This window comes from Pseudorca crassidens, chromosome 12, assembly GCF_039906515.1.
Source record: "Pseudorca crassidens isolate mPseCra1 chromosome 12, mPseCra1.hap1, whole genome shotgun sequence".
NCBI lineage: Eukaryota > Metazoa > Chordata > Mammalia > Artiodactyla > Delphinidae > Pseudorca > Pseudorca crassidens.
In genome coordinates, this window is record NC_090307.1 from 75,148,536 (window position 1) to 75,175,814 (window position 27,279).

The 27,279-nt window shown below is 53.3% G+C and overlaps 2 protein-coding genes across 3 annotated transcripts; one reads left to right on the forward strand and one right to left on the reverse strand.

Annotated features, from left to right (window-relative positions):
• The first annotated feature begins 1,958 nt into the window (after positions 1-1,958).
• C12H12orf43 (chromosome 12 C12orf43 homolog) lies at positions 1,959-9,909 on the forward strand. 2 transcript variants are annotated; one of them, XM_067700553.1, is made up of 6 exons: positions 1,959-2,138; positions 4,265-4,307; positions 4,487-4,585; positions 7,353-7,426; positions 7,964-8,054; positions 8,567-9,909. In XM_067700553.1, exons 1-6 carry the CDS (start codon positions 2,015-2,017, stop codon positions 8,913-8,915), a joined length of 780 nt encoding a protein of 259 aa, XP_067556654.1. In that variant the 5' UTR covers positions 1,959-2,014; the 3' UTR covers positions 8,916-9,909. The 2 variants fall into 2 exon arrangements, with proteins under 2 accessions (XP_067556654.1, XP_067556655.1); XM_067700554.1 differs by having other exon boundaries at positions 1,980-2,138; positions 8,570-9,909.
• A 138-nt stretch (positions 9,910-10,047) lies between these two features.
• Positions 10,048-25,834, reverse strand: HNF1A (HNF1 homeobox A). The gene is made up of 10 exons (XM_067700555.1): positions 25,506-25,834; positions 18,728-18,927; positions 17,094-17,280; positions 16,410-16,651; positions 15,323-15,474; positions 14,990-15,191; positions 14,034-14,225; positions 12,777-12,898; positions 12,549-12,693; positions 10,048-11,165 (listed from the first exon to the last, which is right to left on the reverse strand). Exons 1-10 carry the CDS (start codon positions 25,832-25,834, stop codon positions 11,038-11,040), a joined length of 1,899 nt encoding a protein of 632 aa, XP_067556656.1. The 3' UTR covers positions 10,048-11,037.
• Positions 25,835-27,279: the final 1,445 nt, after the last annotated feature.

Here is a 27,279-nt window from a genome sequence, read left to right on the forward strand (position 1 = left end):
TTTCCACAGATGCTAAGGCTGTCCTGGCATTATTGCTTAAACATTTGAGCCTCTCAACTCTGGAAAGTGAGGACTGTAGGGAAACTGAGATGAAGAAAAGCAAAGTCTGGGAGAGCGAGGATGATGTGGTGTTAAAAGTCCCCTTGGACTTCCCTGGTGGCACGGTGGTTAAGAATCTGTCTGCCAATGCAGGGGACACGGGTTTGAGCTCTGGTCTGGGAAGATCCCACATGCCACGGAGCACCTAAACCCCTGTGCCACAACAAGAGAAGCCACCACGATGAGAAGCCTGCACACCGCAACAAAGACCCAACACAACCAAAAGTAAAAATATAATAAATTTTAAAAAATCCCCTCAACTTATTTACAAAACAGAAGTAGAGTCACGGATGTAGAAAACAAACTTATGGTTACCAGAGGAAGGCAGGTAGGGTGGTGAGGGATAAATTGGGAGATTGGGACTGACATATACACACTACTATATATAAAATAGATGACTAATAAGAACCTGCTGTATAGCACAGGGAATTCTTCTCAATACTCTGTAATGGCCTATATGGGAAAATAATCTAAAATGAAAAAAAAAGAGTGGATATATGTATATGTATAACTGATTCACTTTGCTATACACCTGAAACTAACACAACATTATAAATCAACTATACTCCAATATAAAAACAAACAAACAAATTCCCTCAACTCCTGCAATACACACACAAACAGTACCTAATTGTCCAAGGATGTAAGGAAAGTAATAGCATCTTTAGCATCAAAGGACATCATGTGATCAGGTTTACTCCAATCAACCCATTAAAAAGTTTGCTTTTTCCCCCCTCCCCTTTGCCCCACTTTCTAAGGGACTACTCACCGTAGGGGGGAAAAATGTACTTTATAATTGGTTCTCAATAGTCTCTGGGCAATTTATCAATAGCAGCCTGTTTCCCACCTCTTTTTGCCTTCAGGGGCGGAAAGAGTGCCTCCTTTCCATGGAGCAGACAGGTGAGTCCATCCCACACCCTCTGTATCCTTTATAAAGCCCAGTATAGCCCACATTGTAGGTAGTGGACCAATTCTTGTTTAATAGAATGATGAATAAGTTACCTTCCTCTCTTTCATGATAGGAAAGCTGAGGCCAGAGAGTTTATTTTTAAAAAATTTTGACACACTTAGCTTCAAAGATAAAACACAAAGAAAAGCATTCCAAAGACAAAAGTGATTTTGTTCATATTTTATATTGGAGTATCTTAACTGTGGAGATTCTAATGTGTCGGTCCTGGGGGGATCTTAGGAGTCAGTATTTTAAAGTTTCCCAAATGTTTCCGATGTGCAGGTTGAGTGAAGTCCTGAGCTAGAAAAACGCAGAATGTTTCCCAAACCATATTGTGCAACAGAATCACCTAGGATAGTGCCTCTCAAACTTTAATGTGCACACAAATCACTTGGAGATCCTGTTTAAATGCAAGTTCTGATTCAGGAGGTCTGGGCTGAAGCCAAGATTCTGCATTTTCTAACAGGCTCTGGAGTTTGCCGGTGCTGCTGGTTCACGGATTATACACTGAGTAGCAGCAAGGCCCTAGGATGTTGGAGGAAATACAGATTCCTGAGTCCCACTCTCGAGGGGGTCTGATTCGCCTAGTTTTTAGTGAGACTCAACAATCTGCATTTTAAAAAGTTCCCTAAGGTGCTCTTGATGCCCAGACGGATTTACCAAAACCTGGGAACCAATCCTGGCTCATTAACCCCTTGTGTGACCTTAAGCAATTCTTTCCTCTCTATAGGTCTCATTTTCCTCCTCAAGGATAGATAAGTTGATTTCTTAGGCCCTTCCAGCTCTCACGTTTAAGGAAACCTCCATAACAGTTTAGGACCAATGGCGGCCTGAGTCTGAGAACTACAATCCCCACAATGCGCTGTGCTGCTCCGCTCCCTTGTGGGATCTTGAAAGAGCATCGCTCCTGGAGGCACTCCCCACAATCCTTTGCGGTGTTTCAAGGTGGCGGCGTCCAGTGGCGCCATGAGCGATCTGGAGAGCAGCAGCAGCAGCAGCGATGAGGAGGAGCTGGACCGGTGCCGCGAGGCGGCGATGCCGGCCTGGGGCTTGGAGCAGCGCCCGAGGGGCCCGGAGAAGCCAAGAGCCGGTAGGGGACTATGTTCGGGGAGTCTGGCCGAAGGGCGCAGGACCTTCCCCTGCGGCCTGAGGATGGATGGTGAAGAGGGAGTCCCTGGAATTAAGACTTCTTTCCGCGAGGAGGCTCCAGGGCCTGGGTGGGGTTCTGAGTCAAAGCGCGGACAAGTTCAGCAGGGAGGGTTGTTCCATTATCCCCGTCAGAGAAACCAAGTCACCTGAATGTCTCTTGACTTTGCTTCCCTGGGTCCATCCTAACTGTCGCACTCTGGGCAGCCCACCACCTCTCCGAGGTGCCTGCGACCCTTACTGGGTTTTCGCGTCCAGCCTTTCCCCGCCTCCAACACTTTCTCACTCCCTGGGGCTGCCAGCGAGCTGTGTCCTACACGTCTCTCTGACCGTGACTCCCTAGTGCCTTGGAAATAAATCCCAAACCCCTTAACTTAAGGGTACCTAATCCCAGACAAAATCCAGAGGATCCGTGAATCTGAATGGGAAAAATATTTCATCTTTACTTTCATTAATCTCTGTTTGAAATTTAGCATCTCTTTCCATCATGCATGTGAACAACAAGCCACAGTAGTTTTGGCAATACCTGTTACTTTGTCTTAACAAAAGTCGCAGATTTTCAAATCCCATTACAGTCTTTGCAGATACATCAGAAATATTTTATTCATAATAAAATGTTGAAAAAAATTATTTCCACTCATCCGTGCTTTTAAAATTACAGTAATTTTTAGACCCATCAGTAGATCTTATTTAATACATTAACGAAGAAGCACATATATTAATACTATCCCAAATTTGGCTTTTTACTATTAATGATAACTGAATTTCAGTATCATTGGTTTTCTTTGTAATCCTATGTGTGACATTTTTTGCATCTAAAACATTCTGAGAAGGGATCCAGGCTTTACCAGACTGCCAGAGCAGGCCATGGCAAAGAGCCCCTGCTTTTGTTGAAAAGGACTTACAAGCCCTTTGGTAATCCATTCCCTGCCTGCCTGTCCCTTTTTGCCTTCCTGCCATACTGCACACTTCCCGTAGGTAGGCTCCAGACCATACTGTGGGCACCACAACTCTGCAGTTTTCTCTTCATTTGCTATAGGCAGAAATGCCTTTCCATCCCCATCACTTACTAGCAGTAAGAAATTTGGGCAAGGTACTTAAATCTCACTGTACTTAAATTTCCTCATCTGTAAAGTGGGGGTAATGGTAGTACCTACCCCGTAAGGTTGAGAAGGAACTGAGATGATGTATGTGCAGTGCTTGGCGCACATTAAAGTCCCAATAAATAGCAGCAATTATGTGATCGGTCTCTTTTCATGGACTGCTTTCCCCCTCCTGTCTGACTCCCACTCATCCTTTAATAATACAGCTGAGACACCATCTCTTCGGGAAAGCTGGGTTACATGCCTTCTCTCCACCATCATCATAATTTGTGTGATTCCCTTCGTATATAATGCTTTCCTTTCTTCTACAATTGCCTCTTTATTTATCCTGTCTTTTTTCCTCTCATCCCTGCATCCCCAGCACCTAGAGTCAACTCTGGCCTGTACTTGATCCACAAATATTTATTGAGCGAGAGGTTACATGATGTGAACTTCACGAGGGCTGGTATCCCTTCACCATGGTATCTCCAGGGCCTACACAGGGGTCAGGAAAATAGTTCTTAAATAAATGAACTTGCCGGAAAGGCACCTCTAATGAATGTGGAGGCTGAGACCCCAGCAAGACTCCCAGTCCAGTGATCAACATAACTGAGCCCCCTTCTTCTCTCTCTTCCACAGCACTTAGCACACAGCCAAGCACATGGTAGGCACTCAATAAATGCTGGAATCAAATTACACTTGCTTGTCCAGCATGGTGGTTAAGGGGGGGCCTCTGGAGCCAGATGGCCTGGGTCCTCATCCCAACTCTGTCGCTTATTAGCTGTTTGACCCTGGCTAAGCTATTTTACATCTCCTTGCCTCAGTTTCCTCTTCTGCAAAATGGGGATAATGGTAACCCTCACCCCATGGGGGTCATTGGAAAGATTCAATGAGTTATACATGTAAATCACATAAAATAGTGCTCGGCACACAACTGATGCTATAGTCGTTTCTTCTATAAATGCTTTGGTGTTCGTTATTTTTACAGGTGCTGCAAATACTCAGTTGCCAACCACCCAACCGAGCCTCAGGTACTGTGCATTTTGGGTTCACGTTTCACGCATTCATTCATTGATATTGCTCCCCTGCTGTGTGCCAGAGGCTATTAGACCCTGGGATGTCAGTGCGAACCAGACACATGTCTTCCCCGCCCTCATGGGGGCAGCTTCTGAGCTGGCAGGAAGTGAGGTCCTTTTCGTGTGTGTTGTAGGCACAAGGTGGATGAGCACGAACAAGATGGCAACGAGCTGCAGACCACCCCTGAATTCCGAGCGCACGTAGCTAAGATGCTGGGAGCCCTGCTGGACAGGTAACCTGCCCTTATTCATTAATACGAAGAGTAAGGGCTCCCATGGCCTGGAAGCTCAGAGTGTGTAAGTCGGCATCGCGGCAAGCATGTGGCATCTGTCACCTCATCGCTTCATAATCACTCTACCACGCAGGTCCTGTCGTTTTCCTTCTTCTCTAGATGTGGCAACCGGCTTCCCTCTGTGAGTGGAAGCATTTGCTTGAAGTCACAGGGAGGAAGGAGCAGAGTGGCTTTGACTCCAAAGGCCCTGCTCTTAACCACTGTGCAATCCTGCTACCACGAGAGGAAGAGGGGAACCCGAGCTCATTCCCTCTGCAAGAGGGCAAGGGACCGACTGAATTCCTATTTCTTGGGTGCTTTCTGTATGCCAGGCACTGTGAGAATACAATCTGTAAAGATCCAGGGCAGCATTCCCAAAATAGGTGCCTAGAAATGCGAGTCCAGAGTGTGGCTCTTGACAAAAGGGGTCCAACAGCAAAGAGGTGGAGAAACAGTGCACTCTGCATACCCCCGTGCCTGGGAGATTTAGATTCCTAATAGTGTGTTCAAGGCCCTGAGAAGTCCTGCAGTAAAGAGACCTGTGTAACTTTGTTTAGCCCAGCATCTTGTGAATTCATTTGGCCACAATGCCTCTGTTCCATGGATGACTGATGGCGTGTCATGGGACGTGTTCCGGGATACGCTGGTCTACATCCATCCCCACTTGACAGAGCCCTAGCAGGGTTTTTGTTGTTGTTGTTGTTGTTGTTTAATATTTATTTATTTATTTGGTGGCACCGGGTCTTAGTTGCCACTCCAGGGCTCCTTAGTTGTGACATGCAAACTCTTAGTTGCAGCATGCATGCGGGATCTAGTTTCCTGACCAGGGATCGAACCCGGGCCCCCTTCATTGGGAACGCGACGTCTTATCCACTGTGCCACCAGTGAAGTCCCCAGCCTAGCAGGTTTTGAAAAGGAGATTGAGGGTGTTCAGGCCATAGTGCTTCAATTTGAAGTAGTCATTGAAAAAGGAAAATAAGCCTTCCTAAAGTGCACACCAGCTGCTCTTCCCAGACAGAATGTTGGGCCAGGCCTCAGCAGCCTGCACCCTCATGGCGTTAGTGCCAGTCCCCCAACCTGGGAATGTGTTAAACATGTTTAGGAAGGTCAATTAGCATCTCAACCCATGAGAGCAGTTTTTCTCCATGATGGTTCGGCTTCAGGGTGACCAGGGCCTGCCTGGCATTGCAGTGATCCACAATGGATGCTTCCCTAGGTGGAAATCCAACAGGATGCAGGTTACACGCGGTCAGGATATTCCCTGCAGTGTTCCCGTATTTCTCTCCAAAGAAATGATACTCCACTTGGTCCCTTGTGTTAGATCAGGGTTTCTCATCTTGGCACTATGGACATTTTGGACTGGATCGTCCGTGGTTGTGCGGGGCTATACCGTGCATGTAGGATGGTTCGCAGCATCCTTGGCCTCTACCCACGTGATCCTAGTAGCATCTCTCCACCAGCTGTGACAACCAACTGTGTCTCCAGTCATTGCCTGGTGTCCCCTGCGGACCAACGTTGAACCACTGGGTTAGATACTACCCAGGTCAGGGGCGGCGCCCAGTTGGGCCAGACCGCGTCTCCGCTCCCTCTCCCCAGACCACGTCCCACACAGGACATCGGGGAGGCCTCTGGCACCTACAGAAGGCAGTTAGGAGAAGCACCCAGTGCATTGCTGTGTTCGCTGCGAGGATGTTGCTGAGAGCGTCGGTCTCTGCGGTGCGTGTGAGGGGACTGCCCCGACAGCCTTCCCCCAAGACCTGCTTCCTGGTCTCGTCAGTTCTTCCCACTCTCTCTGTGCTTCTAGAGAAAGGGGGTCCTGTGAAGCTCATTGCTTATCTTGACAACAGTAGTCATCTTCAGCATCGTTGTAGCTGCTGTTTACTGAGCACTGGCTTGCAGCCAGGCTCTGTGCTCAGGGCTTGGTATCCACTGTCTCATTTAATTCTTGTGACAGCCCTCGGAGGCGGGGACTCTTATTACTCGCAGTGTAGAGACGGGTAACAAAGGCTCAGAGAGATGAAGTCCCTTGTTAGTAAGTGACAAAATCAGGATTCAAAACCCAGGTCTGAAGTCTGAAAAAGGTCGGTGGGTTGTAGCAAAGTCAGTTTCCCAGTTGTGATAATGGACCCTAGTTACACGCAGTGTCACCAGAGGGAGAAACGGGGTGGGGGGGAGTCCGTGGATCTCCCCGTATTATTTCTTGGCACTGTAAGTCAATCTACAATTAGCTCAAGTTTTTAAAAATTTAAAAAAAACAAACAACAACAAAAAAACCAGGTCTGCCCTGCTCTAGGAGCTGACCTCTGAACTGTTTTTTTCTAGACTGGTCATATTTCCCTTTTCGTGCTTGCTGCCAGGAAGTTCAGAACAAAATGTGTACCCTCTGTGTAGGGCTTCCTGGCCACACGTCTGGCTCTTTCTGTCCTTCCTGCTCTTGTTTTCTCTTTGCCTTATTTGAAATTGCCCTCATTTTGTTGTACTGTGAGTATCTTCAAAACTTCTTCAGCACTTTCTGGAATAAAGTAGGGTTTAAACCAGTGAGGCACCGCAGTTTGAGCTGGCACTATGGACATTTGCGTCCCCATCAGGCCGGGGTGCTCTCCGCCTTTGCACTTAGTATCACATTACCCTACTCCCTCCACTTAAAGGGAGAAAGGCAAGTATTAATTAAAAAGAATTTTCATTGTTACCTAGAATCTCATCTTAAATCCACCATCTCTTCCCTTAGCTCCATTACCATCTCAGAAGTAGTGAAGGAGCCAAGAAAGGCTGAGGTACCGAGAGGCGTCCTGGAGGATGATGGTGAGCAGTTATGCTTTCCTTTATTAAGTGCCTCCCGTGAGTCTGGAGCTGGGAAATACGTTTTTGGCATTTTATCTTCTTTCATCCCTGCAGCCCCTGTCCGAGGCATGTATTATGGTGATCCTGTTCACAGGGGGGAATCGTGAGGGGACTGGATCTCTGAGGAATGCAGACGCTGGCCCGAGGTGACCCTAAGCAGGAGCGCCTAGCCACTGCACCCTGCAGCCTCTCCCACATGGGTCTCTGTCCCCTGCCCAGCTCATTAGCCACTCTGCGAGCTGCCTTAGGCGGGAGGCTCAGCTGCTGATTCCCTGAAGCCTCTGAGGGCTTGCTGACTTGATTCGGCAGCCGGCATCCCCTCAAGCACCCCATCCTCTCACTGCAGCAGGTAGCAAGTGTGCCTCTCATCCCACGAGGCACCGTTTTGTAGACAGGAGCGATGCCCGCTGGACTGGGAGCTCCTTGAGGGCAGAGACGGGGCAGCCTCGGCCCCTGGGGTGCCCCGGGCGGTGCTGACTCCGCCCCTGTCGGTTGCAGGCTTCCGCCTTTTCTTCACGTCCATCCCTGGAGGCCCTGAGAAGGAAGCTCCTCCCCAGCCCCGCCGGAAACGGTTGCCTTCCAGCTCCAGGTGAGATGGCACACCCACTCCTCCAGTTCCCTCGTTGTTGCCTGTGTTCTGTCTTGGCCAGTCCCCCTGCCCCCGAAATAACCAGGCCAACTCCAGTAAGGTCCAGGCCCAGAAGGAGACCTGTCAGTAGCTGGGGAAATAGTACCTCAGTGGGCGGGGGAAGAGTTTCCACTGGCCGTTGGCTTTGGATGTTTACTGCTTTTCGAGCACCCGTCTTGTGCCGGACACTGCACTCCTGGGACATCCCTGTGAGGCCTGGGCTCTGTTAAGATCCCCAATTTATAGATGAAGACACTGAGGGTCAGAGAGGTTAAGTCACAATGTGAGGTCACACAGCCGTGAAGCAGAGAAGCCAGTATTGGAACCCAGCTCTGCCTCACTGCCAAGCCTGAGTTCTCCAACTGCCACCCTCTGTCTGTGGCCGCTCTCTGGTGGCTTGGACAGAGGCAGCGAGAGGTGGCTTTGGGGCCCCGTCCCGACTCCAGCTGACCCGGCCTGCACTCCCGTTGCAGCAGCGAGGACGGCGACGAGTTGCAGCGCTGCCGGGAGGCGGCTGTGTCAGCCTCTGACATCATCCAGGAGTCCGCCATCCACGGCCCTGGCAACATGGAGAAAAAGGCAAAGAAGAAGAAAAGGAAGTGGAAAAAGAAAGCCAAGGAGGACAACACCAACCTCGCCCCAGCGGCCACCACCGCAAGCAAGACCACATCTGGGGAGCAGGGAAGGGAGTCCGCCGGGCTCAACGGAGACCAGGCACTGTTTGGGACCAAAAAGAAGAAAAGGAAGAAAAAGGCAAAGAGGGCCAGTGAGACCTCCCCGTCCCCGCCAGCAAAAAGCGCAGCAGCTGTGCCTGCAAACTGAGCCCCGCCTGTGAGCACGGGGCCCAGCTCAGGCAGCTACGGGGGACAAGGCATGTCCAAGCTCCGCCTCCCTCTCCAAGTGCAAGGACTTGGCTAGCAAGTCTAGACGTCGCCCATGACTGGGGCTGGCCCAAGGGTCGGGGCAAAGAAGCGGTTGTAGGGCGAGCAAGGCCTGCCCTTCTGTGCTCCCACTGGGGCTGGGGCAGACCCGTGGTACCAGAACATTCTGTGGTCTCAGGAAGAAGGAGGAGCCTCCCAGTCATTGAAGGCTGATGGCCAAGTGGTAGAGCTTCCGCCTCCTCAGCCTGGTGTGGGACATGATCTGAAGAAAATGAGGGAGGGTGTCCCCGAGATGCCAAGCCCCAGGAGGAGTTTTGTGTATCTCCCTCCAAGCCACACAGACCTGATATAACATTGTCTGGAAAAGGAGAGAGATCCCTGCCTCCACCTGGTTTTCCAGAATTTTCTTTCTTCACATTGTGAATACACCATGCATGATCATGTCTCTGAGCCAACTGGATAATTGAAAATAAATTGTCGAGGGACCCAGAATGTAACAGAGGGATTTGGGTGCCGCCCTCGTGTCTGTGCTGAATCCTGATGAGCCACTATAAGTAAGCATCACACAGGAGGGGTCCTGCCTACACCCCCAGAAGTGTTCCCCTACCCCAGCGTCAAGACTTCAGGAAGTGTCACAGCACTCGTGGCCTGGGGGATTCGTGGACCCATGTATCCTGCAAGAAGGAGCAGAAGTTCAAGGTGAAGGTGAAGTGCTGGCTTCGTTGCCTGGCCTTGGAGATTCGGCAAAGCAAGGAAGACAGAGGTGGGATGTGAGAGCGTGTGTGCCGGCCCCATCCCTCCTTGGGCTCCTGGTCCCCTTCCGCCCCCCCGAGCCTGCCCAATCCCATCTGGGCGATGTGTGGACAAGCAAGACGTTTCAACGTGTTCCTCATTTACTTTACTAAGAGTTACATAAATGCACAGGCTCGCCCTTAGCCAGCTGCAAGCTGCAGGGGACGCCAGTTCCCACCGGCTCCTTCCTCAATCCAGGATGGAGGCAGGCCACTAGGGCTGGGTTCTCTGCAGCAGCCCCAGGGAGATGAGCCCTGGGTTGGCATGGCTCCCTTGTCCCTCAGGACCCGGGGTGGGGGGCTGTGAACGCCTCCCCTCAGCTGGGCGCCAAGCTTCCAGGCGGCAACCTCTCCTCTGGTCTCGCCTCTCTTCTCCCTCTGGGCCCCTCAGCTCTGCCAGCTGCCCCAGCCTTACCGCCTTCTGAGCTCAGCAGCTTCTCCCCCAAAGCAGGGAAGGGTCTGCTGCCCCCCGACCTTGACTTGGCACCAGGCACAGAGTCATGAGTCTCCCATAGGAGCAGGGACAACACCTAGGCCTGCGGGAGTGGGGGGCTTTCCAGTAGAGGTGAGATGTCAGGCTGACATCAGAAGGTGTGATGCGCAGGGGGACAGATGTCCAAGAAAACGGGAGGTCATGGCAGCCGGGGAGAGGGATGGCTCAGGATGAGGGAAGCTGGGGAGGCCTGCTTGCCCCAGGCCCTGGCACAGAGGAGCCACTCAGGCGATGCTTATGTGAGGGGGGACAGGTGGGTCCAAATGAGTGTGCGGGTTAAAAGCAGGAAGGGGGGCTGGGTGGAGTGGCCTGATTGGGGCACAGGTGACAGAATGGGGCCACTTTGACCTGTGACCTCTCTCCCAGCTACACAGGCTGGTGTCCTGAGAAGTGTGGCCGGCAGTTCCCTGCGGGGTGCCAGGGATCTCCACAGGCCCGGCCTGGGGGTACCAGCGTCCAAGGCTGCCCCCTTCCGTTCCAAGTGACAAGATTTTCCCTGAGCAGCAGGGACAGTCCCTCCCGAGTCCCACCAGGAACAAGCTCTGCTTCCAAGCTCTGCACGGTTCCCTCTTGTGCACTGAAGCAGCCCTCCTCGGGTTGGGGCGCCTTGGAGCACCCCCCTTTTCTGAGGGGAACAGGGTGGGGACTGAGGCACAGTTTTCCAGGGAAGAGCAGCAGCCTGGGGGCAGTGAAAGTTTTGCAGGCTCAAATGTCTTGGTCACCCCTCCAGCAGGCTGTGTAGGCTCCAGGGCCCATCCCCTGGGAGGCCGTGTCCATGGTTACTGGGAGGAAGAGGCCATCTGCGTGGAGATGAAGGTCTCAATGACGCTGTGGTTGGATGGCAGCAGGTGGCTATGGCCGTTGGTGGAGTCGGAGCTCTGGTACAACACCAGGCTGCTGGAGGACACTGCAGAAGCAGAGGAGGCCGCTGGCTGCCTGCCACGCCCGTCCCGACCCCTCCCCGCCCACCATCCCTAAGGGGTGCTCGGGATGGGAAAGTGGCACCTCGCCACCTCCTGAATCTCAGCAGGTGACCGGACCCCAGAGTCACACCTCTGCCCTCGGGCCTTGTTAACCCCCTGCCAGGCTCCAGGGCTGCGAGGGAGTGGCCTTCCCAGCACATTTTAGTGGGAACATCACAGAAGCGCTGGTGAGCTGGTGTTGTGGTTAGTTTTATGCGTTAGCTCGCCTGCCTTTTAGTACCCAGTCATTGAGCCAAACCCCAGCGCAGGCGTTGCTGTGCAGGTATTTTGTAATGTGGTTAACTCCTACGTCAGTTGACTTTAAGTAAAGGAGAGTTCCCTTGATAATGTGGGTGGCCCTCATCCAATCAGTTGAAGGCCTCAAGAGCAAAGGCTGAGGTTTCCTGGAGAAGGAGACTGCAGCATCACTTCCTACCCTGCAGCTCTCAGACTCGCCAGCCCTCACAGTCGTATCAGCCAGTTCCTTAAATATATGTGTGTGTGTGTGTGTATTCCTATTGGTTCTGTGTCTCAGGAGAACCCTCAAGAGAGCATGAATGGGCTTTGAGTTTGGACCTGGGTTCAGGTCCTGGCCCCACTACCTAGTGGCTGTTGGAAGCGCTACCAAGTCCCTCTTCTCCTTGAGTGCTTTCTCATCTGTAAAACGGGGATGCCAACACACATCTCATGGGTAGAGCACAGAGCCTGGACCGTGGAGCCCTCAGTGACTGTCCCTATAGCCACCAGGGCTGGATGGAGGATGCTGAAGCTCACACTTAGCAAGTGGCTGCCCTGGGTCTCAAAGCCCGGCAGCCTGACTCCAAAGTGCCTGCTCTTCACCCTGACGTTGTGGGCTGCAGACTCAGGTCTTCAGGGAATGGAAATGTGTGGGTTGGGTGGGACGTGGTGGGCTGGAGAGCCCGCACTCTGTGGTTGCCACGGGGCAACACGAGTCCTTCTGACTTTGCAAGAGGAGCCAGAAGTCTATGAAAGCTCTTAATTTTTAGCTGTTGGCAACGAATTCAAAAAAATGCTAAACCCTGAGCTAAAGCAACACATCCATGAGTCACTTCTGGTCCCCAGCAAGCCCAGTTCTTACCTCCTGATTACCCCCTACCACCTCTTCCGGTTATCTTTTTCCTCAACTGAGTTAATAGATGTTCTTGTGAGACAGGCCCATTTCCTGTGGTTTCACACCCCCCTCGGCTCACTTCAGGGGAGCACAGGTGCCCCCTCGCATTTACCCCTTCCCTGCCCCCCATCTGCTGCCCACGACTTCCTCCCCAGCTATGGGGACGGCGGTGGGGGGGCAGGGAAAGGCCACTCACCAGTGGGGCTGGCGCTGAGCCGATGGGTGGGCTGCAGGTGCTGGATGCCAGCAGGGTCCTGGCTGGGGATGTGGATGGTGGCAGCCTGGGACGCTGGTGTGTGAAGCCCGGACTCACTGGAGGCCTCAGCGTCTGAGGTGAAGACCTGGCAGAAGGGCAGCTCTTGAGCCCCCAGGGTGTGCGCTGGGGCAGGACCCAGGGAGGGGCCGGGGCAGGCCTGGGCCTTACCTGCTTGGTGGGCGTGAGGCTGGCCAGGGCGCTCAGGTTGGTGGTGTCGGTGATGAGCATGGTCTGCGGAAGCAGGCCCGTGTGGGTGTACTGGGCCACCTCGGGCTTGTGGCTGTAGAGGGCTGGCCGGGAGGGAGGGAGAAGAGAGGAGGACACAGACTTGGCACCTGGGCTGGGCTGGACCCCTCCCAGGAGGGCCTCAAGGTGGGGGGCTCGGGGAAATTGGGGTGTGGGCCTGGTGAGCAGCCCAGTGGGGCAGTGGCTGGGGACTCAGGGCTGATTTCCAAAACTGGGAGCTCCAGGTAGAGGGGTTGGACGTTCTCCCCAACCGCAGGGGCCTGCTCCACCTGTCTCGGTGGAGAGGAGCCTGGGCGAGGCCGGGAACCCAAACCCAGCTCCTGCGGTCACCTCGAGAGGACAGGTGTGAAGGGCAACGGGAGGCACAGGTGCTGTTAGGGCACTAAGTACCGGCCTTGGAGGGAAAGGCCAGGGCTCCTGTTAGGGGTTGAGGAGGGGGCAGCATTTCTGCATCTCCAGGACCCTCTCCACAGTCTAACCCAGAATTTCACCTGCAGTCTCCAGCCCCACAAATACACACACACATGCCAGTAGAAAACAACATAAATCACGTATTCTCACATGGACTCAGATGAAAACACAACCACCCACATACACGCATAAATGGTGCCCTCAACCAAATACACAGATGTTCAAGTCCACAGGCCCTTATCCAAGAGTCCAAGTTCCAGAAAGGTCTGAGAGCCAACAGGTTTTTGTCTGGTTGGCACTAGAGCTCATTTGGTGGCAAAATCTGACCTGAACCTGATGTGAGGCTGAGTCTTTATTAACCCACTTCGTGGAATTCTACCTTTTGCTGCAGGAATCAAGGTGTTTGATGACAGGGTGTTGCCCCAAGCCCTGCTGGGAGTGTTGTGTCATTCATGGTGTATGCACCTTTCTAAAAGCTGAGAAATACATATGGCCCCAAGGGCACACGTGCGTGTGCACATACAAACACCCACTCACACAAACCCATGTGCGTGCACACGCAGCCACATGGGTTCACACACTGAAACGTATTCCAGCCCACAGACGCTCACCTGAGCACCCGCAAAACCCCCGTCACAGAAGCACTCACACTTGAATCAGACACACACACAGACCACAGCATCTGCTAAGACGCCCTCTTCCCCTGGGCTCAACGACAGCCAGTCTCTCCCACCACCTCCCCCAGCAGGGGGGCTGAGGGGTGCTCACCATGGGGGCTCTGCAGCTGGGCCATGGTGGCCATGAAGGGGCTCTGGGCCACGTGGCTCTGCACGGAGGGCATGAGCGGCTGCTGGTAGGAAGGGTGCAGAGGCTGCGAGAACTGGACGGGCTGCAGGGTAGTCAGGCTGCTGCCCATGCTGTTGATGACCGGCACGCTCTGTGCCTGCGTGGAGGCCAGGCCTGGAGCGGGAGGGGCAGGAGTCAGCCAGACCTCCTGCCGCCTCCATGGCCTCCCCAGGCCCAGCCCTGACCCCCAGGGGCACCATCCCTCCCTCCTAGGGCCAGTGGGTAGGAGGGGGGGACAAGGTAACCAGGTAACAGCCTTGTACTAGGAACCTTCACTAAGTTACAGCGCTGGCAAGTTAACTCCCTCTCTGAGCTGCTAGCTCGTCATAAGGGCAGGGAGTGTGTCAAACTAGGGTCCCTGGAGCCCTGGGGTTCCACAACGATGCAAAGGCCCTGGGGCTTAACTCTCTGTACCCGGCTCCCAGCAGCTCCCTGTCTGTCTTATATATTGAGTTTCTGCATAATAGTTCTGAATAAAGTTTTTCTGGGCTTTTTTAAAACAAACTAAAACCTAAAACCTAGAAAACTTCAGTCCCCCTTGCTCTGCTCTGTTTTCCCATAGCTGTTTTCCCTTTTAAGGTACTATATAACTTATGTATTGGATTGGCCAAAAAGTTCGTTCGGGACTTTCTGTAAGCTGTTGGGAAAACCTGAACCAACTTTTTGGCCAACCCATATTCTGCTTATTGTCTGCCTCCCCACTTGGGTGGCTGAGATTTGGGGCTGTTCGGTCCACTTGTGTATCACCGGTGGAGCACGGAGTGGGCACTCAATAAATACATGAAGGAATGAGTCCCAGTGGTTCATCCTGCTCCTGGATTCTGTGGGAGCCCCATGAGCCCCTCACCCAGATGCCCCCGTCCACCCCACCAGCTTACCAATGACCAGGGTGGAGGCGCCCGTGTTGGTAAACGTGGGGCCCAGGGAGGCAGGCTCACCAGGCCCTATGGCCATGACCCCGGGAAGCGAGGCCATGATGAGGTTCTGGGGCTGCTGGTTGAGGCCCGGGGATGTCTGCTCCAAGCTGTGCAGTGCTGTCAGGGTGCTGACAGGGGGCAGGGGGCCCCCAGTGGCCGATACCTTGGAGGGGAAGCCAAACTGAGTCAGGTGGGGTCCCACCCTACCTCCCTGGGGACTGCTCCAGAATCTTCCAGCCAAGGGGAGATTGGCGGGGGGGTGGGGGTGGGGGAGAGATGGGGCGGGACACTCACCAATTTGGCTTCTGTGCTCAGCAGACTGTGACTGGGCTCCAGACCCGTGGGGGACACTTGATGCAGGGGTGCAGACACTGTCACCAAGGGACCACCACTGCTTGAGGGCACTTCCGCCCCCTCACTGGTTGCAGGCTGTCCATAGCGCACTCCTGGAGCGGGAGCAGTGTCCAGCCTCAGCACCCCACTTCCCTGCCCGCCTCCATGGCCCCCATCATTCCAAACTGCATTGGTTTGCGCAGACCCCCCACCCCATCTTTATGCAGCCAGCAGACTTTGCTTGAGTGTCCACTTCCTGCCAGGCCCTGTGCTGGTTGCTTCCAACTCCTTGAACACAAGTAGGTGCTCAATAAAAGACAACTGAGCCAGGGACTTTCCTGGCAGTCCAGTGGTTAAGACTCTGCGCTCCCACTGCAGGGGTCACGGGGTTTGATCCCTGGTCGGGGTAAGATCCCGCATGCCGTGCAGTGCAGTGTGGCCAAAAAAAAAAGACAACTGAGCCAAACTGAATTGACGGTAATGAAATTAAACCACAGCAAACTTGAGTTGAATAGAATGATTTGGAATTAGTTGAATGAAACTGAGTATCATTGAATCAAACCAGAAATGAATTGAGTTTGATTGAGTCGAATTGAATCGAATTGGATTGAAATTGAACTGATAGAAAATTAACTGAATTTCCTTGAAATGCATTTAGTTAAACTGAATCAATTGGGAATTGGATTGGATCAAACTATTCCAAATTTAAATGAACTAAATTAGATTATAATGAGTTGAACTGAATTGAATTGAATTGAACTGAGCTGAAATGAATTGAGTTGGTTTGATCTGGAATGAGTTGAAGTAACTGAAAGCAAGTGAGGGTGGAGTGGATGGAATGGAGTACAGTGGGCGAAGCTGAGTGGTCAATGGAATAGAGAGGAGTGGAGTGGAGAGAACAGTGCAAATAGAGTGGGGTTGGAGCTGTAAGGAAGTGCTAAGAGGTTTGGGTGGCTGCTGCCACTGGGGTGGTGCTCCCCAACTCTCCCACCCACCCCCATATTCCCTCTACCCACCGTCCCAATCCCCCTGCCCACATGGCACTCACCGTGGACCTTACCAGGGGAGAGGGCTGGTGGGGGCAGGCCAGGGGAGCCGTGGGCAGGCAGCGCAGGGCCTGGGCCTGGCCCTGGTGGCGGCCCGCTGTACGTGTCCATAGCCAGCTTGTGCCGAAAGGCTTCTTCCTTGCGCCGATTGGCAAACCAGTTGTAGACGCGCACCTCTGTGACGAGGTTGGAGCCCAGCCCCTGCGCCTGTGAGGGTGACACCCCCCTCTGGATGCACTCCGCCCTGCAGAAATGGCCACTCATGAGCCTCTGGATCAGGCACAGAAGAACCCTCCCCTGGGGCTGGGGGGAGAGTTCTGAGAAGTAGGGCTCTACCTGAGTGTTTGCTGAGGCTGGCAGACCTGGGTTCCGAGCCCAGTCTGCTGTGCAACCTTGAGCAAGTGACTTAGCCTCTCTTAATCTCTTCAGTTATAGAGTGAGCCCAGTAAGTGTAGGGTTGTAGTGAGGATGAGTGAGACGAGCAGCCACTCAAGGGCTGCTTGGGTCGGTGCGGGGGGGGGGTGCCAGGAATGGAGCTAGGTGTCAGACACTGAACAGGAGCTGAGAACTCCTGGGCCAACAGCAGGAGCTCTCAAAACCTGGGGAGCCTCCCTCAGGACCCAGAGGCCCCCTCGCCTTCCCCCAGCCCAGACCAAACCAGCCCTGCTGACCACCAGCCATTCTACCTGTTACACTCCTCCACCAGCGCCTCCCGCTCCTCCTTGCTGGGGTTCTTCTGCCTCTCATAGGCCTGGAACAGGATCTGCTGGGATGCTGGGCCCCATTTGAAACGGTTTCTCCGACCCTTCTTGGTTGGTAGCTCATCGCCCGTGGGCTCTTCAATCAGCCCACCCTGCCCTGCGTGGGTGAACTCTGTGGGCACAGAGAGCCATTAGCAAAACACTGGCCAATCCCACCTTCCAGCATTGGTTCACCATGCTGGAATTGGTTCACCTAACCATGCCCGTGGTTCTTTCTCATTCCTAGGATGCTGAGCCAGAGGAGCTTACAGCTAGAACTTAGAAATCATCTAATCCAGTGATGACAGACACACAGCACACACACCACCCCTTTCCTAACCTGTGTCCAAGGGAGACATCACTAATCAACCCCTGCGTACTTTGCTACCGGGCCAAGATATAATCTCACAGTCCTCAATACAAGGCTCCAGGTAAGCATCAGCATTTGTTCACAGTTGACACATATGCCATCCCATTTTATAGATGAGGCATCTGAGGATCAGGGAGGTTAAATATTTTTCCAGGGCCGCACAGTAGAGCAGAAACTTGAACTGTATCTCCCAAGTAGATTCCACGCTATTTTCAACATTGCAGACTTGAAAATCAAGCTTAAAGTATAAGTATTAGCCAGGAGAGAAGAGACCCAGACACTTTCTCAGCTGGTTCTTTGGCAGGAGGCCAGTTAATGGCACCTCCAAATAACAGAACAGCTAGTAGCCCTTCAAAGAGCAGGGGAAATATGTATATGGCCAGTATATACATACAGTACCCCTGGAAGGTTACGTATGAGACCAGGAATGCCAGTGGCTGCCTTAGGAGAAGGACACCTAATTTTTATTGTAAAATCTTTACTTCTATTTTTTTATAAATTCAGTGTGTATTACCTTGAAAACCTGGATAATTATAAAAGAAACATCAAAAAGATTTTTTTTTTACACTTAGGCTCAAAAGTGTGGAAGTGCACTTAGGATTTTGTGGGGTATGAGGCCCGGGTTCCCTAAGCACACACCTCACCTCGGAGCCTCTACTGCCCTTCCTTCTGCCTGAAACCCCATCCCTGCATCTTCATGGGTCAAAATTCAATTCACACTTTAAGACTTAGTCAAAAGATCATACTTCTAGTTGATCCTTCCTGATGCCTCTGCCTCCCTGAGGAAGAGATTATTCTCTCCTCCTCCACCAGCTCAACCTTGGAAGCACTTTCTGTAGTGCCCTGCCCTGGGCCTGGCGCACGGTGACTGCTCCATAAACACTAGCTTTTGTTGTTGGCGTTATCACATTATAATACTTGTCTCACCGAATCATAATGATTTGTACTCCTGCTTCCCCTCTACACAGGGAGCTCTTGGAAGGCAGGGGCCCAGTTCACCCACCCAAAGAGGATGCCCAAGACCAACCCTTCTCCCCTCCCCCAGAGCGCCTTGCGCAGAACAGCTGATACATGCTGGTTGAATCCTCCCGACTTCCTCTCAGTCTGCCTGTCCGAGGAATGGGGTGGGAGGCTTCCAGCTCCCACCCTCGAGCTGCGGGTAGTCCCAGGCCCTGCCGGGAAGACAGGGCTGCAGTCGGTTATTACTTACGCTGGGCCACCTCTCGCTGCTTGCGGACGTACCAGGTGTACAGGGCGGCTCGCTTCTGTGTCTTCATGGGGGTGCCCTTGTTGAGGTGCTGGGACAGGTGAGATTGGTTGAGGCCGGTGGTGTCGACCACCTCCCGCTGCGGGATGTTGTGCTGCTGCAGGTAGGACTTGACCATCTTAGCCACACGCCATGGGTCCTCCCTGGGGGTGGAGGCGGGGGGACAAGGACAGGCTGCTCAGCCCAGGGTGGGTGCTGGGAGCCCTGTCCGCCCCGGGGGTGAGGATGGTAGATGGAAGCAGGCGCGGAGCCCAGGAGCCTGTACCTAGACTCAGGGACAGGAGGTATGGGCACTCATGCCAGGACACAAGGACATGGGGACAGAGACTTGCAGGCACATACACACGGCAGACATGTGGACACAGGCCCCAACCAGTCCCACACAGACATAGGAACAGATAAAGGTTTCGAAACACAGACACACAGAGACATGGATACAGATGTAGACAAAAACAGACTCCCCCGGGAAGCTGCACAAGCCAGATGGGGAGGGCACTCATCTTCGTGACTCCTTTAAAGATTCCCCCCCGCAATTCTACCTAGAAATGTTATTTGTGGCTGTGTCTTAACCACTGTGATAGACTATAAACACCTGGAGGGCAGGAACTGTCTGGTTCTCAGCACCCAAAATAGGCCTGACATAGAGTGTGCCCTTGGTGAATGCATGAATGAATGAGTGGATGTGTGGATGGATGGGTGGATGGGTGGGTAATGGGATGGTCAGTGCATTGATGGTGGATGGTGGGTGAGAGGATGGATGGATGGATGGATAGATGGGATGTTGATGGGTAGATGTTAGATGGATGGGTGGATGGGTGGGTGGATGGATGGATAGATGAGAGAGATCTACTGGAAAAAAATTTGGGTCTGAAAATGAGAGAAACATGATTCTCCCACTTTACATCCTGGGCCACTGAGGCTCAGAGCACTGTGTCACTTGTATCTCTTGCCGAAGGTCACAGGGTTAGCCCAGTAGAGTCCCACCCCAGCTTAAAGGATTTGGTTCTAAGTCAGTCTGTCAGATAAAAATCACATAGCGTCAAAACGCCTCCTGAAAATCTGCACTAAACCCTAGATGGTGGCGCAGCCAGTCTCCCCACAGCACTGAGGCGGGTGGCTAATTTCTCAACAGAGTCCCAGGTGAAGCGGTTAGGGGCTGGCATCCCAAGGCCTTGTAAGAAAAATGAGCATGTCTGAGCACGGAATCCCACTCTGTGGGCTCAGTTCTCTCACTCGAGGGATTCAAGGGGACCTGAGGCCACCTGTGGCTCAATCTCCTGTTCTCCGCTCACTGTGGGGAATGGAAGGGGTCAGGTTGCCTGTACGATAGAAATTCTTCTCTCTCCCTCTTCTGCTCTGTCTCAACCCTCCTCTCTTCCCTTCATCCTCTCTTGAGCTTCTATTACAACCATGTGTCAGATACAACAGTGCTGAAACAGGCAGAGCTGGGATTTAAACCCAGGTCTGTGTGATCCTAAGCCTGTGTCCCCACAGCCTTGATGCAGCAGTTTGCTTCTAGAATTGAGGCATATGTGACAAATGGCATGTGTAGGAAGTGATTCATGTCCATGTCGTTTGCCACAGCCAAAGATTGGAAACAACCTAAGCGTCCAGCAAAAGGATGCTGATTAACCAAATTGCATGCCTCTGTACAATGCAGCCATAAAAACCCACTGAGAAAGCTCTGTACAAGCCCAGAAGGAACAGTTTGTGTGGTAGGCCTGTTGTGCTATGTGTGTAAAATTTTAAGTGGGATAAAAGATTTCTACGTATTTGCTTTGTTCACATGAAATACCAGAAGTATACAGAATGAACTGGAGTCACGGATTGGTTGCTGGGGACAGGGTGAGAGGGGAGGGTTTTCTCTGTTACTCTTCTGTACTTCATAAATTATGTATCAATAATATAGTATCATATAATATGCTACATATGCATATATAATGTTTAAAAGTGAATTGTGAAAAAAAGAAAAGAAAAGAAACCCCCCAGTGCTCTGAAGCCCACCCCACACTGCCTTCTCCCCTGGCCCTTCTCTCTTTCCTCAAAGAACCAGTCTCGCCTGCGTCCTTGGCAATGCCCTTCCGAGACATGAGGGCACAGCGCCTTTCATCCACTTTGGCCCTCTGACTTCCTCCTTTTTTTATCAGCAGTTCCCATACAGGCAGGGAGGAATGGAAGGTGGGGACAGATATAGTTGATCAGCAGTCGGTCCAGCAAAGTCCCATTTGTGTAGAAATGATAGCCATGAGAATTCATGTTTCTTGAGTACTTATGGTGAGCCAGGTAAGGGCTGGTCATTTAAATCTTACAATAACCCTAGGAAGTATGCCCATTTCACAGGTGAGAAGACTGAGGCTCAGAAAGGTGAACACTTGTCCAAGGTGACTTTGCTGGGACTCAAGAATATTTCACTTTCCTGAACCCCCCAACCTCTCCCCAAGCCCTATCTCCCTGCTTTCGTAGGAGCCTCACCTCCCCCGGTCCCCGGGTGCCAGTCAGAGCTGGGAGGGAAGGGCAGGACAAAGTCCAGCCTTGTGCTCCATGGCAAACATGTTTATCTGACTCCGGGGCTGAGCTGCCCGATGGCCTCCCTCCTCCCCCAACTGCAGTCATCACCCTCCTGAGAGATCCTCCCTCCCTCTGTCTGTTCTCCGGAGAGAAGGAGCCCAGTCTTCCTGCAACAGGGCCTCTCCTGGCTCAAACTAAAGATTTACTGTCTGTCTCTGTCCTTCTGACCCCATGTGTCTCTATCTGTCTCTGTTTCTCTCACTCTCTCTCCTTCTGTCTCTGTGTCTCTCTGTTTTCTGCTCTTTCTCTCCCCCCCTCCCCACACACACGCACAGTCTCCAAGAATATGGCTCTTTGTAGGACATTTTCCCCAACGCAGAACTAAGAGGCCAGGTCTCCAGGCATCTCCTGCTTTCACTCTAATGGGTTTGAGAGTCGAACCAACCTGGGTTCAAATCCCACCACTGCGGCCTTGTGCCCAATGTGCATGTGGCCCGCATCTCCCCTGTAACACAGCGGGAAATTCACGCCTGCCTCCCTGTTCTCTATTGGGAGAACTGAATGAGTGTCTAATAGGAGTGAAATGCTGAGGACAGGGCCAGGCACACAGTAAGTGCTCAGTAAGTGGAACAATATTGTTACCATCATCATCATCATCAGCGACCTAGTCCTGGGACCTCCAGCCCCACAGCAGAGGGAAGAGGGCCCGGGAAAGGTGAAGGTCTGCCCACAACCCCCTCCTCCCGCCTCCTGCCAGTTCTAGGGTCAATCAGAGGTTCGAGGCTTTGGGCCTCTTGCTCCCTGGCCCGTGGGGTTTCAGTGGATCCAAGGCTTCAGAGCTGGGAGACCAGCCTGAAGGCCACTCATCCGGAGGGGGAGCTGAGTTCTCAGTGTGAATCCCAGCTCTGCCACTCACTCTCCGGGTGGCCCTGGGAAGTTTCTTAACTTCTGTGCCTCAGTTTCCTCAACTGTGATAGGGAGCTAATAATATTTCATAGGTTGTCAGGAGGAGAAAACAAACTTAATGCACTTGTAAGCGCTTCGTGAGTCCTCGAGCACTACGCGGAAGTGGTCGATGGTGACATTAACAGCAAGAATGACCCAGCAGGGTAAAGAGGGAGATAAATGTATCAAGGACAGGCATGCCACCTCAGGATGCTGTGCAAAGTGTGGGATTAGGAGGACCTGGGTCCAAGTCCTGGCCTTACTGCTTTGTAAGAGTTACTTTGGGCAGGTCACTTTGCCTCTCTGAGCTTTAGTTTGCTCATCTGTAAAATGGGACCACTGATAATAGCAACTGTTCGTTGCACTCACATGCTTACCCTGTGGGTAAGCATTGTGATCAGCTCTGCCTTGCAGAGAACACTGGGACTCAGAAAAGTGAAATTGCCTGCCTGAGCAGAGCTGGGGTTCAAGCCCAGGCAGGCTGGCCTCAGTTAGGGATGTCAGATTGCCCCACCTTGGCCACTGTCTTCCTGGGTCTCAGTGCCTTGGTGCTGCCCAATGGAGAGGACCAGAGACCCTCAAGATTGAGTTTGAGCTGCTCAGGGACAGGAGGGCCCAGGAGGACACTGAGGAAGGAGCCCTGGGAACGTGTTACTCCCTTGGCCATTACAGCAGACATCCCCAGGGCTCAGAGAAGCCTAGTCCCTCATTCATTCATGCTGTGTGTCAGCACTGGGGTGTATATCAGGGGTCTGAGTAGTGAACAAGCCTCTGGAAGAGCTTCTGTTGTCATAGCAGGAGATAGAAAACAGACAAATAAGGTAATAATAGGTAATGATAAGTTTCAGGGGAAAGTCAATGGAAGTAGTGGAAGAGGGAGTGACTGTGGTGGCATTTGAGCAAAAAGAGAAGGAATTGACCGTAGGAAGATCTGGAAAGGGGTTTCGGGGAGAAGGTACAACACATGCAAAGGCCCTGAGGTGGGAATCAGCAAAGTGTAGTGTAACTGGAGGAAAGTGAGGGAGGGAGGGAGGTCCCTCAGGAAGAGATCAGGGGATCAAGGCAGGGAGTTTGAATTGTACTCATTGTCCGGGTAGGGAAACGGAGGCAGGAGGAGAAGAGACTTGCCCAAGGTCACACTTGGTCACACTTGGCTTCCACGGGAAGCCCTACCTCTTCACCATCCTTTCCAGCCTCAACCTCCCCCACTGGCCAGGGCTTCATGGGGGTCCCCCACCCCTCTGCAGCCTGTGCCCTGAGGCTCAAGGCCCCACTTTTTCCCCTTGGGGCGTTTTCAGATCCCTTTTGTTACCTGAACAATAAGTAACCCAGGTAGTTAGTTATAAACCCCGCAGGAACAAGGAGCTGGTTGATAATTTATAGCAACATCTCAAATTTAAATGGAAAGTAAATAGCATGCTGTTAGCATTAAAGAAAACCCAATCGGGGCGGGAGGCAAGCACTCCAGCCTCCTTGCAGCTTGGGGCGCCTCGCTCTCTCCCCAGCCCGTTCTCCCAGCTGCGTGTCAGCCCCTCTTCCCTCCCGGCTCTGCTGGTCCGCTCCACTCTGCTTCTCCAGGCCTCTCTCTCCATCTCCCCTGACGCCCTGTCTCTTCCTCCATGTCTCCCCTCTCTCCCTCAGCTTCCAGGTCTCTGCTGGTCCCCAGGGAGCACTTTGACCCCTGCTTCCCGCTCGAGTGCTGTGGATCAAGCCTTTCCCTCCACCCATCATCCCACCAAAGGGGCTGCTGATCAAGAGGCCCCACCCAGCCAGGTAAGGCCTTTGGCACTCCCTGCCCCCACTCCCCCCCGAAAGCCCCCAGTCCCATCTGGGGCGCTGAGCAGGTCTGGCCCTGCCCCACCCTTGTCCGGGTTGCCCTCGCCCTGGGTCTGGAGATGCCAGACTCTGCCCCTCCCCTGCAACGCGGCAGGGCCCTTTGCCCTCCTCTTCCTGCCAAGTCAGGGGGCCCTGGCTACTCCCCTGCCTCCTGCCCAGGCCCTCACAAGGCCTGGCAGGCCCTGAGAGCTCCCTGAGGCAGGGATCCAGCCCTCCCCAACCCCAAGCTGGGATCAGGACCTTGGACAGAAAAGAGGTGGTCTTTGGGACTCTTGCTCAGAACCCCCAGCCACCCCCAGCTGGCCCCTGGCCCCGGTCATGGTGACTGAGGGCACCAAAGAGAGTGGGTGTGGAGCCCCAGCTGGGTGGCCTTAGTCCAGCTCTGTCGCCCTCTGAGCCTCAGTTCCCTCATCTGCGGAGCAGTTGTCCCCAGGTGCCTCCAGAGTTCATCTCAACAGTACCCGAAATGATACCTGTGAAACCTCAGCACGTGCCCATCTGGCTGTTAGGATAGACGTTACAGAGCCTTAGGGGAGGGGCAGTCCCTGCAGCCCCCAGGTTCCCCTTCCCTCACCTCCAACCTCCCCCACCCCTGTTCCATGTGAAGTTGGTTGGCTCAGGCTTCCCCAGGCTACCAGCCCTCCAAGTTAATGATCACAGGCCTTATCAGAGCCTTTTGCCATTTATAAATTTATAAAACAAAAGAGAAATAATAAAGCCCGTGGGTAATTAGTAACCAGGTCAGCTCTGCTGAGGAGAGGGGAGGCATCGGGCTCAGACCCACCCAGTTCTCCGGGAGATGGGGAGCCAGCCAGTGGGTGGGGTACAGAGTGAGGAGGCTTCTAACGGTACCCACTGGTGAGGGGCATGGCCTGAGGCTGTGCCGGAAAGGGGAGCAGCTCCCTTCCTAAGGCTCCATTTCCCTCAGGTAAGAAAGACCTGGGTTCTGCTGACTGAATGCTTAAGTTCCGGGGAGGCCAAGCGGGGCCCCCAAAACCCCAGCCTGGGCTCCCCCTCCCCACTGGTGCATCTGGGTGCCTAGCAGATAAGTTGGGATTGGGGGAGTAGAAATGGGCATGGTAGCTAAAAATTCCCTGCCTCCCCACCCCCGTTGTCCAGGGACTAGAATCGTGGACTCTCCTGCTTTGTCCCCATCTTGGGGCTCCCCTGGGGCATGCCCCACTTCCCAAGCACCGGGCTGAAAGCCTTGGCTCATGGAGACTCGGGACCCCGCAGAGGGCCGGGTCAGGGGCTGCAGGCTCCAACCTCCGAGCTAGGACCCCACCCCACCCCCGCTTCCAAGCTCTAATGGGCCCTGTCCCCCTTGCCGACAACCAGCCCATGGGACTCTGGACTGGCAAGGGCTGGTCAGGAGCCGAGGCTGGGCCCCTCCGGGCTCCTTGGGAGCTAGGGACAGGGGAGGGGTCCTTACTGCAGCAGGGTCTCCACCACGGCTTTCTGGTGGGCTGCCTCCTCGGGGCTGAGGTTCTCCAGCTCTCTGAGAATGGGTGGCGTGAAGTCTTCCCCCTCGTCGTCCGTCTCGTCCTCGGAGCCCCTCGTCTCCCCCAGCCCATTGGGCAACTCGGCCATCTCCCCTCGACCGCCGCCACCGCAGGACTCCCCCTTGTCCGGGGGACCGTCTCCGGCCAGCAGGTAGGGCCCCGGCTCACCCAACGCCTGGATCAGCGCCTCTTTGCTCAGGCCCGACTCGAGCAAGGCCGCCAGGAGCTCCGTCTGCAGCTGGCTCAGTTTAGAAACCATGGCTCCACTAGCGCGGGCCACGCGGCCCAGGGCCACTGAGCCGGCCGCCTCCCGCCCCCCCGGCGTGGGCTGGCTCCGTGCTGGCCGGCCAGCAGGCAGGCCCAAACCAGGCTCCTTGCGCCCGCTGCCCCCCCAAACCCCACTAGCCAAGCCCTGTGGGCACCCCCAACCCCCAACCCTGGCCCCAGTGGCCAGTGAATCAGGGCCCCTGCCCGCTCTGTTTACATTGGAGCTGGGGAAATTCTCCAAGGTTCATATTTATCCATGTGCTTAGCGAAGGGACTGAACTTTGGACTTCACCCTGCAAAGTGCAGGCCTCATGGCAGCACAGAGGGACAGGGAGCCGTGGCCTTCCATGGGAGTGGGCAGAGCGGAGGGCGGGGGAGGCAGCGGTGGGGGGCCCAGGACAGCTGGGATGGAAGGTACTGGGAGCCAGGGAGGCCTTCGGGTGACCAGCATTGGGTCCCTCCCCCAGCGACCTCGTAGGGGGCCAGGCTGAGGCAAGAGAACAACAACAGCCTTGGGAACAGAAGCAGCAGAGTTCTAGGCTGTCGGGTCAACTCTCCTCAAGGGCAAGGCTAGGACACATCCATCTGAGGACCCCCCACTGCCAGCCCCAAAGTCTGGCCTCCCAGGAGGGAAAACACGTCGACTAAGTCTACTGTGGGCTGAGGCTGTAACGTGCGTCATTACCTCAGTGTAGCCCCCTAACAGAGTAGGTACAGGGATTGTGCCCATTTTACAGAGGAGGAAACTGAGGCTCTGAGAGGGTAAGCAACTCGCTCAAAGTCACACAGCTAGCAGGGACAAGATTTGTGGAGTGGGAGCAGGGTGTGGCCAGTCAAGCACTTGGTGCAGGTGCAAATTTTAAGGGGATGTCAAAAAACTCAAGATGAAATCAAGATGAAAAAATATTTTTATATACTCTATTAAAAATTCAAAATTAATGCAAAACCCAGAAGAACTTAAAAGAAATGTCCACACAAAAATTTGCCTGCGAATGTTCTCAGCAGCGTGATTCACAAGAGCTAAAAAATAGAAAAAACATAAATATCCATCAGTGGATGAATGGATAGAAGAAATGTGGTCTCTCCGTGCAATGGCGTGTTATTTGGCCATAAAAAGGAATGAAGTCCTGATTCATGCTACAGTAGGCATGAATCTTGAAGACATCATGCTAAGTGAAAGAAGCCAGACACAAAAGACCATCTATTGTATGATTCCATGTGTAGGAAGCGTCCAGAATAGGCAAATCCATACAGACAGAAAGTAGATGCGTGGTTGCTGGGGGCTGGGGAGGTGGGGGTGGGCACAGGGAATGGCTGCTTAATGGGTACAGGGTTTCTTTGGAGATGATGGAAATGTTCTAATATTGATGGGGTGATGTTACACAACTCTGTGAATTTACTAAAAACCACTGAAGTTTGCAGTTTAAAAGGGCAAAT

Bases quoted from the DNA above. Each gene is read 5' to 3' on its own strand.
- C12H12orf43 (XM_067700553.1), top strand. From the start codon at position 2,015: ATGAGCGATCTGGAGAGCAGCAGCAGCAGCAGCGATGAGGAGGAGCTG. The intron at 4,586-7,352 runs GTAACCTGCCCT...CTCTTCCCTTAG, and splicing joins CTGGGAGCCCTGCTGGACAG to CTCCATTACCATCTCAGAAG. The intron at 8,055-8,566 runs GTGAGATGGCAC...CTCCCGTTGCAG, and splicing joins CGGTTGCCTTCCAGCTCCAG to CAGCGAGGACGGCGACGAGT.
- HNF1A (XM_067700555.1), bottom strand. From the start codon at position 25,834: ATGGTTTCTAAACTGAGCCAGCTGCAGACGGAGCTCCTGGCGGCCTTG. The intron at 12,899-14,033 runs GTGAGCACCCCT...CCTCCCGGCCAG, and splicing joins CCAGCTGCAGAGCCCCCATG to CCCTCTACAGCCACAAGCCC. The intron at 11,166-12,548 runs GTGAGTGGCCTT...CTGCTTCTGCAG, and splicing joins GCTCAGCGCCAGCCCCACTG to TGTCCTCCAGCAGCCTGGTG.